The sequence below is a fragment of the Phaethon lepturus genome, unplaced genomic scaffold (genome assembly GCF_000687285.1).
Source record: "Phaethon lepturus isolate BGI_N335 unplaced genomic scaffold, ASM68728v1 scaffold13152, whole genome shotgun sequence".
NCBI lineage: Eukaryota > Metazoa > Chordata > Aves > Phaethontiformes > Phaethontidae > Phaethon > Phaethon lepturus.
Genome location: NW_010522663.1, coordinates 6672 through 19508, shown reverse-complemented (window position 1 = coordinate 19508; position 12837 = coordinate 6672). Strand labels below are relative to the sequence as shown.

Sequence of the window (12837 nt, the reverse complement as noted above, 5' to 3'; positions counted from 1 at the left end):
CCCCCCCCAATTTTATGGGACAGTTCCCCATTAAATTTTAATTTCCATTATGATACTTTTAAAATCAATTTTTTTGCAGCCAAAACACAAAACACTGTTCATATACCTGTACATAAAATAAACTATGATCTATACACAACATTTTAAGGTACAAGGCATAAGTTTACAATTTTTGGCAGATTCTGTTTAACAAAATGGAAATTGTATAACTTTAATACTTGGAGAAACGAAATTTCCCTTATTTGTGTACAATTTTTTTGTGTGTCCCTGTATTCTAACCATACCTAAACTGGTTTAATAAACTAACAATGTGTAACATCTCACTGTTTTCTCTTATGTTCTGATTCTAGACAGAATTTTTCATATGCTTCTTCAATTTCTGGATCCATCTTGTCATCAAGGTCATCAAAATACCTTTAAAAATATCAAAAAATGTTAAGTTTATGTACAGATGTTCAGAAACAGTAAATAGGTGAAATATGTCAAGAATAACTACTATTTGTAAAGCTCTGTTTTAACTATGACGTTTACTAAAAGGGGACAAAAAGAAAAAAATATGGGTACTAGGAAAACAAACAGAAACTTCAAAGCAGCATAGATATGTACAAATTGCTACAGCGTTTGTGACCATTTTAGATCATCTTATGCTGTCCACAGGTTAAAAGATAAAAATAGTTTCCAAGATGACAGAAAAATGCAATAATGCAATACAAGTTTTCCAACATTTAATAATGCATTTGCATTGATGTATTTAAAAAAACATAATTAGCATCATATTAACATAATTTTGGTTGATTAACATCCTAGTTCAAATACTGCATCAACTGTCTTGGTTGCACGGTAGTCAGAAAAATATATTTATATAGAAAACCTGTATTCCTAGTTGTTCATAAATGAAAGAAGGCAACCTTAATTCACCTCCCTTTTGCATCTGCATTATATTACCTTCTATTACATTGTAACCAGTCTTTCAGAAAAGATCTGTCTCATTTAGGTCAGAGAAAAGACTGGATCCCATTAATGATAATCAGTATTGTGCAAAGTGGAGAGAGACTACCACAGAGTTTCAAAATAAAGCTGGGAAGTGACGGGGATCACTTAACAGCCTGCTTTCTCCTCACAGTTATTGGGAAGTAACTTGAGTGTTCCTTGTTTTCTCTAGGTCCAACTGGAGTGTTCTTCACCATAAACTAGGACAACAGAGTTGTAGCTTGAACATGATAGCGTATATAATTCTAAACAGTCTTAAAACAAGTCAGCAGCTATTGACTCTCAAAAAGTGTGCATTAGTTTCAGGTGCCCAGTTTATTATCTTCTGTGCCTTAGTTCCAAACAAGGGAATCGGCATGCTCATTAAAGCAGCAGTCTACATATTTATTTTATTTGTTCCTCTTTTCCTGTAGAAGTGTAGACTTGAGAAGAAACTCAACATAGAACCCTTCTCCCTGATGTCAGTCATGAGAAATAGCTGACAGAGGATCAGGATAGATTTGTCTAAGCTTTTCTTAAGCCTTCAACAAAGAAGGTTCCACAGTCACCTTGCATGAAGGTTGACTCAGACTTCCACATGTCACTCTTCAGATTTGCTGTGTTTAACTGCTGTCTGTCTCCATTTTGCATTTAATTTGTTCATGAAAGTACAGCAGTTCACAAGGCTAGTTTCCCCCCCCCACCACAGTATGAGCTTGCTGATTTCTGATGACGTCTCTAATTCATCTTCCAAAGTTCGTGCAACTCCCCTCAGCTAGGTGTCATCTAAAAGTTTTCTAATTTACTAACAACAAAAAAAAATTGATCCAGATCAGCTCTCTTATCACACATAAACACAACACTGAAAATGTTTTTGGGTATCAAATCATGATCTGAAAGTTCGCCTTCAACCAGATGAGTACAAAATTCGGAGCAATTTATTTTAGACTTTGTTTCTTTCACTGGTGTCCTGGTTTCAGCCAGGATAGAGCTGGTTTTCTTCACAGAAGCTAGTGTAAGACTATGTTTTGGATTTGGGATGAGAAACTTGATAATGTGCTGATGTTTTGGGTTGTTGCTAAGTAGTCAAGGACAGTCCAGCTTCTTGTGCTGGCCTGCTAGCAAGGAGGCTGGGAGTGCACAGGAAGCTGGGAGGGGACACAGCCAGGACAGCTGACCCAGGCTGGCCAAAGAGATATCCCCTACCATATAACGTTATGCCCAGTACATAAACTGGAGCTAGCCGGGGGGCAGAAATTGCTGCTCAGGGACGGGCTGTCGATCACTGGGTGGTGAGCAATTGCTGTATTGGGCATCACTTGTTCTTGTACATTCCTTTGTCGGTATTATTATTGTTGTTATCATTGTTGTTTCTTTCTTTCTTGCTGTCCTATTAAACTGTTTTTAGCTCAACCCACGAGTTTTTTTTTCTAATTCTCTCCCCTGTCCCACTGAGGGAGGGGGAGTGAGTGAGCGGCTGCGTGGTGCTTAGTTGCTGGCTGGGGCTAAACCACGACAACTGGTTCCCTACCAAATTCTTATAAACCGGTGTCAGAAAGTCAGACTATATTCCCATCTATTGCTTCCCCTTTTGCCATTAGGTTGCTTTTCTTGTTCTACAGGAATACTGAATAGCCATTCAATTGAAGGAATACTACTTATCCTGAAGAGAGAAACTTAACAACCTCCTCCCTTTGAAAGACACTGAAAATTTTGTAATTATCTCTAGCTAGGATGTGTATACGCATCAGTCGAATTGAGGTTGCCTCACTACCAACACTTGAAGGTCTAGTGCTTCATTTTGCTTGCAAATTTTTTATTCTAAAATGCAGAAGAGAGTGTTTGTATGTTTGCAAAAATGTCTGAAATTCAGTTGTCCTACTCAGTTGGATAAACATAAAATTTGTGTGATTACAAACCAACTTACACCTGAACAAACACATAACTTACATTGTAGGGCTAAATAATAATTATTTAGTTTCATTTTTGTCAAGACTGGATTCCTAAGTCTGCAGTAAAAATAACTAGTGTTAAAAAAAAAAAAACCCAAACAACAAAAAACCCAACTATCACTCAAAAAGAAAACATACTGATCTCCAGGTCCTGATAAATCTGTTCCATTTTCTTCATAATCTGGAAACAAATCCTCTCTTTCAAGCAGCTCTTGGTATTTTTCTTGATAATCTGGCATAGTAAAAATGAGATCAAGTAATATATGACTAGTCCTCTAAATTAACATACATCTATACAATTTGAAAATAGCCTATTTAATGAAACCATAAATAGCATGAAACATATTATAGAAAAAAACTCCTGCTACAGTGTTTTCTCAGGACATCAATCAACCTCTAAGAACGATACTTATCTTCCCAGAGAACTGTAAAGGTAGTCACAGATGTCTTTTACCTCAAATGATGTCATGCAATGTTGCACTCAGATTATAGAAAACAAAGAAACCAAGGAAGAAACAAACCCTTTTGCTACTAACAACAGACAAACAACAGAAGACTTTAAGATTTCTGGCTTCCTGGAAAGTCCAAGTGCTGAGGACTATGGCACAAATTCTTCTGAACTACATGAACTCAAAGGCACATTCTCCATTTCAAACCTTCTTTTAGTACAGAATAAGGCATGTGTTACACAAAGTCAGGAATTCAGACATAATTTTGTCTTTTAAGTTGTATGAGTTTCAGATATTTTAAGAACAACTTTTTATGTACTTCAACAGGACAAACTTAATTATATCTTTTTAAAGAAGATTGAGAAGACAGGTATACTAAGCTTGTGACGTACCTGGATCTGCTGCAGTGAAAGGAACACCATCAGAAGTGTAAAATGTTGGTTCATTCTAAGAATAAAGTTATACAGTAAGTTATATGCATTCAGAGACAGCTGTTCGTAGCTTTCAGCAATGTAATTGTCTATGAATCAAGTTAAATTCACATTAAATTAAAGAACGGAAGTGTCAGTACATTCTTACCATAAAATAGTTTGGGTCATTTTCAGGGGTAGCATCTGTATGTGGAGAAGTTCCGTGAACTCTACCCCAGTTACTTGATCGTAGTTCTACTAGTTTCAGAAGCATATGTTTCACATCTCTGAAAGACAGAAGCACCACAAAAGTTAGAATGTTATGTGCTAAGGAATAATCGGGCTATATCTTGCATATACTAGATATTTAGATCTCAAAAAAAGCTCCAAAAAGGACAAAATTTGGTCCAGTCTGCAGATAATATTGAGTTAGTAGTTTGGGGTTTTTTTTCCTGCAAGTCTAGATGCTTTATGTGTCCCTCTCAATTATGAGACATTCACGCTCTACTTCCTTTGTGATAAAGTAAGGAGTCCATATGAAATAGAAATTGCTATAGTTTTTAAGATACCAAACCTGCAGAACAAGTTGAGGAACAAATCCTTTTCTTATAAAAGGATAATACTGAGGAAAACAGGGAGTGATTTTCAAATTGTATTTTAATAATCTAATTTATGCTCTTAACTTTAGCTCTCTAAATAACATTGAAATTCTGTAGTCGACAGTGAAAAGTAATGTCTCCAATACATTAGATGCCACCATCCATTTAATCCCTAAAATAAGAGAAATTGCTTGCTTCTTTTAAGCAAGTCCATGGAGAAAAGTTCAGTGAGTCTCATTAAGGGAAAAAAAAAATCTTCAGTAGTTTCCTCTATTAAAAGAAATTCATGCTTCTGTGTCTTTGAAGCCTCAGGCTTGTGCTATTTTCTGTGGTTCCTGAAGCAAGTTTTTCCTCATCTTCTCTGGGAGGCAGCTAAATTACAACCAACAGATGCTACCAGCTACCTGCTGTCCTCCCTCCATATGGCAAGAGATCAGGTCACAATCATAGAATCTTTGGGTTGGAAGGGACCTTTAAAGGTCATCTCGTCCAACCCCCTTGCAATGAGCAGGGACATCTTGAACTAGATCAGGTTGCTTAGAGCCCCGTCCAACCCGACCTGGAATGTTTCCAGGGATGGGGCATCTACCACCTCTCTGGGCAACCTGTGCCAGTGCCTCACCACTCTCATTGTGAAAAATTTCTTCCTTAGATCTAGTCTAAGTCTACCCTGTTTTAGTTTAAAACCATTACCCCATGTCCTATCGCTGCAGGCAATGTCTGAACCCTCTATAGGTTTTTAGTAAGTTTGCAAGAATGAGGGTGAAATACAGCAGAATAAGATAACCTCATGCATGCAGTTGATTGCAAATTGAGAAGCAGAATATATTAGCCAACCACTCATTCTTTTCCAGCCTGTAGTAAGAACCTGCCAAAAAGGTACGTTGTCGGGGGACGACGACAACGACACACCCAAAAAACCACCCCAAAACACTGCACATAAATTTATCTTCTCACCTGCTACAGTTTGTGTCCAACACAACATTTTCAATTCTCTGAATCATTTCCTCCATATCATTCTTTCCTTTTTCTTTCCAGGCATCTTCTAAAACTGAGCCTGTCAACTAAAGACAAGGGATTAGCAATTGATTGGGGTTTTTTTTAAAGCAAATTATAAAACTTTAAGAAACTGTCAACAGAAGAGATTCTGTAACAATCCATAATATTTAGATGCATTGTGCGACTACCTGAGGGTTGAAGTTCCCAATCTCCTACATCTTTTTGCTAAACAGATTAATAGACCTTGTAAATAGTTAGTTAGACTACAGACGGTATGGTAACTCTATGTCCAATGTTTATGCTGCCTAAAAGTTCACAGCCAAGTGGCACTTCCCTCCTTTCAGTCTTGAAACATGATTTTGAAAAAACTTTCCAGTGATTTAATTACACTGTGAAACAGTCACATTACAACAAAATGCATACATGTAACAATTTTTTTTTAATATTGCAGTGATTTCTTGTGAAAAATCATTACATTTCATCATCTTTCTGAAGTTGCACATCAATGGGACATGGAGATTGCATTTGACCATACTGTTACTTGGGTTGTGTCAACACAGAAATATTGCAACATTCTGAATCCTGTTTGAAAGGACTAACAGCATTTGTCAGATCTTAATTGCTTTAAGTGCATGCTATGAAAAAAGAGACCATATTTTTGCAGATGATGCCACAGGCTTACCTGAGAATAACAACAGGTTAGTAAGCTTTAGAAAGACTTCAGTCAACATACCTAACATCAGACATGCCAGAGAATTTCACCTGGGTATATATATGAGGAGCCAAGAATTATCTGACCAAGCCAGCCTGAGTTTTAATACATGAAATATGTGAGACTGAAGCTGCTGCTGAGAGACCTTTAGCAGCAGACAGTCTAGAACTGCTGTGGATGAAAGCCTTTTCTGTTAAGAATAGGTACTTCATTGCCCAATAATTGCACAGTAGGAGATAAGAGTTAAACTAGGAAAAATTAGTTTGCCACTATGGTTGAAGTTAATAGCAATTCCTGATCTACTCAGCATAAATAGTACATGATCCAAAAGTGCTTGGAATGGCATCTGATGATACAAAGGAATAAAATGCAAAGATAAAGGCAAGCATCTTGGTCAGCACTTGTCAGCATTCCCAGTTTTCTACTGCCGTCCTGCCTTGATCTTAGGTAATTAGATAACAGCACCAAGAAGGTTTAATTAAAAATAAATATACTGCAAAGCAAATAGGTGAAAAACCTGTATCTATCACTATATTAAATGGAAAGGACAACAGGAGACATTTATTGCTTCAGTAGCGAAACCAAGGTTTCATGAGGTAGCCCAGTCTAGCTACAGATACACTCCAACATTTATAGATACTTTGAGACATCGGAAAACACGTACATTAAAAAAACAAACAAACAAACAAAACCCCACAAAACAAAAACCCTAACAAAAAAACCCCAACCAAACACCCACAAAACAAAACAAAAATCACATAAAACTGTCTTTTATTCTGGAATGGATACTGAAGCCAAATAAATATTTCTGTGAATATTCACAGAAATAGAGAGCCCTCCCATCTTCTTTAGAGAATAATCAGAAAACACAGCAGTACTGGAAAGCTTCCTGATTTGTGTACTGCCTATTTGAAGGGTCCTTCAGTGGGCCTTGCCTCAGGGGGGCACTTTCAACATAAGGATTGACTGCAGGAGTGAATATGCTATGAAGCAACCTGCTTAAACATCCAAACTTTATTTGAATGTTTTAAATTGGAGGATGTAAAAATCTCTTCCCTATTCACCATATCAAAAGAAGCTCCCAGAATTGGAATTTAAGATAAAAGAGTCTGAAAAAATTACAGAGCAGGAAGAAGTGGGAAGAATGAGGAAAAACAAACCAACCAACCACAAAAAACAGAAAACCTCCTCACTTTCCACTGTCAGCTATCATGTACTCTATTTTTTAGCTTTTAACCTTCATTCCTAAAATAAACTGTTTTCACAACTATGAGTATAACCATGGCTTGTGAAGATAAAAGTTTCTCCCTGCATAGAGCCTAATTTTTTTTTTTCCTAAATAAAACTTAAGAGCAAAGAGGCTTGTCTTCATCATGAAAGAGAAATATATTTCTACAGTAGTAATGATGCAGACAATAAAGTAGGAAATAACTGATATAGAGAACCTTTTGCTGCAAAAAAACCCAAAACCCCAAACCCTCAAGTGATAAACCCTAACTGTTGAGTGTCCTTCAGAACAGAGAATGTATCCAAAACCCCACAATTCATTCAAGTTGGTTAGAGTTTTCTCCCACACCAGAAGTGGCAAAAGGAGAGCTAAAGGGATTGCTTACTCCTTTGCACCGTAGCTTCAGTTCTACTGCTCTTATACATGCACAAATGGCTTTGCATTTTACTTAAAAAAAGTAAAATTGTTGTACTTGCGTTACTTTTTTTGTTTGCTCAATTTCATAATGGTAGTAAGAAAAACAAAAGTACAGCTTGCTCCACTAATGATGTAATACATAAAACCCCATAAATATTTCCTCATTTGCAGTTTTGTTTCCTCCACTGCTCCCAAAGGTATGAAGGTACATCCGTTGTCTCAAAAAGAAACTTAATGCTCCCTGCATAGCTTTCCTTGTGTAGTAGGGTTTTTTGAAAACAAACAAAACCAAAACCAAAACACTCTTCCCATTATCCAAAGTCTCTCCACTTTCTCTTCCCAATCTTCAAGCACTTCATTTAGACATGCAAAAATTCTCATCTTTCTGACAAGAAATACTATCATAAGATGCTGTCATCTACACTTTATGTGTTCCAGAAGCACAACCCACTGACTTCATGCATTGCTCATTTCTCTTTTGAAGCATCCAGTTAAAGCATTCACAGGGCATGGAATCATATGAGCTGGACATCCAAGAATACTGGAGTTAAGCAACTGTCCGTCAGTGTTCATGCTGATTAAGAGGTGAAATACTCCCTCCCTCCTTTTACCTAATAAATTATGAATTTCTAATTACCGATAATTAGAAGCCTCTCCATATTACTTCATTTAATTAGAGCTGTTAACCACATACTATAGTACCGACCTACAGAAGGAATCATGTGATGTGGCTACCTCTGTTACCCTGGATCTTGAATCTGTGGCCCAGGAATCCATTCTAGCCTGTGGCACAAAGAAATAAGCTTTCACTTGATTTTTTTTTTTCTTTTTTTTTTTTCCACAGGTTCACCAGCAGTAACCATATATGACCATATCTTGTTTTCCTCACTTTCCACTGTCAGCTATCATGTACTCTATTTTTACTTATCCCAGATGAAAAAAACCTCAAGAAAAAACCCAAAGTATCTTAGTATTTGTATTTAAAAAATATTATGATCTACATATGATTATATAAACAAGTAGTGCTCGTGAGCTTCCCTCTTTCATTCAGGACTATGATGATATATTAAAAAAACAACCCACTAATTCTTTTTTCTTCTTTTAAAACTACTATCTCACCTTCAGCAGTTTCACTGCACATATCAAATTATCATCCACAGGATTAGAAAAGAGTGCATTTAGTAATTCCCGAAGGCCTTCTTGAAGAATTTCTGCTCGTGTTACCTGTCCCTTTGTTCCTTTAATCTGCAAAATATATTTAAAAAAACAAAAAAAACAACAAACCACATTTAAAAGACTTAAGTTTTAGAAATTAATTTAGTCACGTTTTTTCTCTCAAATGCTGTATGATTTGGTTTGTGATTAACATAGTTGAGCTCTTCAGTTGGAAGAATATGCCAAATACCGTAACTATTCTAGAACACAGACTTTGAGTAATATCTTTACAACCCTGACATATACATAACAATGCTTATCTAGCATTTTGTTTCTTTGCTAAGAAAAGCTGCAAAATGCCTGGTAAGTGGTCCATATCATCCCAAATTCTCAGAATCCCATGCTCTTACCCATCCTGTGTTATGCATTCTCTACAGCTGTAGAGTAGCTTACTTCTAGAAGGCACTCTTTATATATTTAAAAACTATAGAAAATAGTTTAAAAATAAACAGTATACTCCAAACTGGGCAACTCCCCCTCCCCCAAACCCTTTGGAAAGCTTCTTTTTTACTTCTAGCAAGTGAAAATTAGATTTCAAGGCCCACTTATGAACAAAAATGGAAGTCAGAGAGTTTTCTTTCCTCGTGCCAGCAGAACATTTTTACAGTGTCTGCTTAAATCAAACCTTTGAAATAATCCAGTGAAAAATATATTTTTAAGGACACTATAGTAATTGGTGAACTTACTGAACTCACAGGTCAAAGAATTTTTATGTGTACATAAACTTTTTTGTACATATCAGATAAAAAAAAAATCTAAATACAAGATTTCAAGCTTCATGCATAAGCCAAGGGCTCAACCTTCAGAAGTCTCTTTAAAGGTCTGCATTTTTAATTGCTCATTTTGAAGATTCCCATACCTTCCTCAAGCATTTGATAATAGCTCCTATTAGTGGCCGAATTCTGAATTACATGGGTTATCTGCTGCTAGGTTGTAACGTTTCCTATGTTGGTTAAGTATAGTAATCTGGTGGTTTTACCAGACAAAAGAAAATACCAAAAACTTCATTCCAAAGGTGGTTTATGGTTTGTTCTTTTTATGAATTCTTACACTTTTTTTAAATCTTTATACATTTCTCTTCTGATGATCTTGTCCTTTTTTGTTTATCTGTTTCTTGGACACACATTTTAATGAAACTGTTCTGAAGTTCTTTTACTTTATTCCTCTCTCCTTTTAAAAAATAAAACAAAAAACCCCACAACAAAACAAAAAAGCACACAACAAAAAACAAAAAAAAAACACCACACCTCAAATGATATTCCATTTTAGTGTTTACCTAAATACAACAAAAATTAATGAAGAACCATCTGACATGCAACTTTCTTCTTACCTCTAGGTTAAGGTAAAGTTCAGCTAAGAACAACACAAAGGCATGAAATTGTTTTTGAGTAGTCTCATCTCCTTTGGCAGCTTTATCTCTGTTTTCATACTCTGTTCGACACCTGAAAACATTAAAACAAAAATCTGTAGACATCCCAACATATGTAACGAGCTACTTATTTAATAGAATGCTAAGAACTTATTCACTGCACTAAAACTATTAAATGCTGAATGCTAGGAAGTATGATTTGTGAAGGAAGTAACAGAACTTCATCTAGAAGGACAAAAAAACACATTGTCTTTATGAACACATATGATTACATGATTGTGTTTTCAAGCACTGAGATACCTGAGACAGCAAAATGAAATAGAGCAAATTGCAACACGTAAAAATTAAAAGACAGTTACACAGTTTATATATTAGAATATGGGTCCAGGATGTTTAACATAGGCAGCCAAACATCAACAGAAATAAAGTAGATATACTCTGAAAGACATTTTCCCTGTTTCAGGGTGCTGCCCACATTGTCTTAGATGCCTTTACACTTATTTGATAAATTCTTTATCCCACCATTTTAAGTGAGTGATGCATAATTTAGATATAAATGCAAATACTGAGGATTAAGATAACATGGCAGTGAGGTAATTTTCTAGTATTCCACAACTGTGTCCAAAATATACAAGTTTACATAGCAGCTCAAATACAAAGTAAAAGTATTTGAAATAAAAAGGAAAGCAAGACAACCTCCAATGTATTCTCAATGGTTATGTAATAGATTAATACATACCTGAGAAATGGAAAAATCTAAGGAGTTGAAACAAAAAATTTGAAGTAGAAACTTGGGCTGAGAAACAGGAGTTTTCTGTATTCATATTGTTAGCTTGTTTATCTCCCCCACCCCAATTCCATCCATATTAGCAATAGAAATATGAGCAACTTTAATTTTATGGCTTCAGGGTGCTAAAAGGAATGTTATCCATTGGGTTGTCTTTAAAACCAGGAATCAGATAATCCAACATTAACAGGGATTTCCTTCATGGTATTGTTTAAGTAACACAGTTAAAAAAAACCCACAAGATAGAAGGGATAATTTTGAAGGCAAAAAGGCTCATCTGCTTTGGGATAAGGAGAAAAAAAAAAAGAAAAAAAAAAAAAAGAAATTCAGCTTCTCCATAAGGTACTGCTCCTGATTAACAGTAGTGCATTCTGATGCTCTTTTAAGTTTATCATGCCTTTGCTCCTAAACATAAGACTAAGTGAAACGTTTAAAATACGAAGCAAGTCTGAAGCTTAGAAAGCCAAAAGTCCTTAAAGAAAAAAGGCTAATTTCTAAAGAATTCTGAAGTATTAAAGTGTACTACTCCTTCAAATGTTATACCGTAAGATTTAAAAGGAAATATATCCATTTAAAAAAATGTTGCATTTTTGTCAACTATGAAGTTTAATCGTTATTAAACCGTAAGCCCCCAAATTCTGTAGTAACTGAAAATTGAAGAAATTTATCCTTCTGGATTTTATGCATCTACTTCATAGGTGTAAAGTCAGTTAGACAATCAATGAATAAACCTTACACAGCAACACCAGCCAGAAAAGTAATTAAAGAAAAAACACAATGAAATAAGTCCTGGCAAGAGTCAAAGGACAAGAACAGTACATATACATGCATTTAGTATACTTTTAAAGTTGACTAGCTTTCAAATTTACCCTGTAATTCAGTATCAATCTAATATACTCAGTTCAAAAGAGCCTACAGAACCCCAAATTGAGTCCTATTTCCATATTAAAAAATATAAAAATATTTTAAAATGTATGTATTTGATATCCAGTATGTACCTGTGCTTTAATAATCCTCAATCTAAACTTCTATTTTAAATATGTATCTCTTTGCATGCTATGTTAAGAGTTACATACAAAAGAGGAAGACAACCTGAGAAAGTAACAGGCTTAAAATGACATGCTGATACTGACCTTTGAAGTAACAACTGTCGGAAGTTCCCACTTTGTGGACTAATGGTTAGATGGTGAGATAGATAGTTACACAACCGTGCTCCCATGTAGGAAAAATTTGGGATAGATGTGGCCTTCCAAAATAAAAGTGGAAAAATAAATTATTCATAAAAGTCATGATTAGGTTATCAGGAAATATCTTTAAAAGCTTTCTGGAAAACTGTGTTTAACAACAGTTGACTAGACAACTGAAGAGCAGAAGATTGATAATTATTATTTCTCATGTTAATTTTTGTATCACATCAACACCTTGCTATATGCATTTCAGCACTTAGAAGTTCATTATACTGTGATTTTGTGGCTTTAAGAAAACAAGCACCATTATACCATGTGTCCTCAATTCTACTTCTCCATTGTGACCTACACCAGAGTGTCCGAAAGTCACTTACAAACTGTTTATAAAAAACAAACAAAAAAACCCCATAAAGTGGACATTAAGACACTTTTTCAAGGACATGCACTCTCTCAAGGAGCGATGAGTGCATTAAAACAAAATAAATAAATAACCTTCATACAGTCTAAATGCTATTTATCCTAAAATCTATTTTTGGCAATAGTG

At 35.4% G+C, this 12837-nt stretch overlaps 1 protein-coding gene across 1 annotated transcript in view; it reads right to left on the bottom strand.

Moving 5' to 3' along the window:
- Positions 1 to 10: 10 nt before the first annotated feature.
- The window catches only part of PAIP1 (poly(A) binding protein interacting protein 1), a gene marked incomplete at its 5' end in the record, with an annotated part of 16089 nt that continues 3262 nt past the window's right edge, over positions 11 to 12837 (bottom strand). The window contains 8 exons of the mRNA XM_010281883.1: positions 11 to 414; positions 3060 to 3153; positions 3763 to 3817; positions 3950 to 4067; positions 5337 to 5443; positions 8855 to 8980; positions 10281 to 10392; positions 12240 to 12352. Of these exons, the coding sequence (XP_010280185.1) occupies positions 321 to 414; positions 3060 to 3153; positions 3763 to 3817; positions 3950 to 4067; positions 5337 to 5443; positions 8855 to 8980; positions 10281 to 10392; positions 12240 to 12352 (819 nt within the window). The remainder of the gene's footprint in view (positions 415 to 3059; positions 3154 to 3762; positions 3818 to 3949; positions 4068 to 5336; positions 5444 to 8854; positions 8981 to 10280; positions 10393 to 12239; positions 12353 to 12837) is intronic.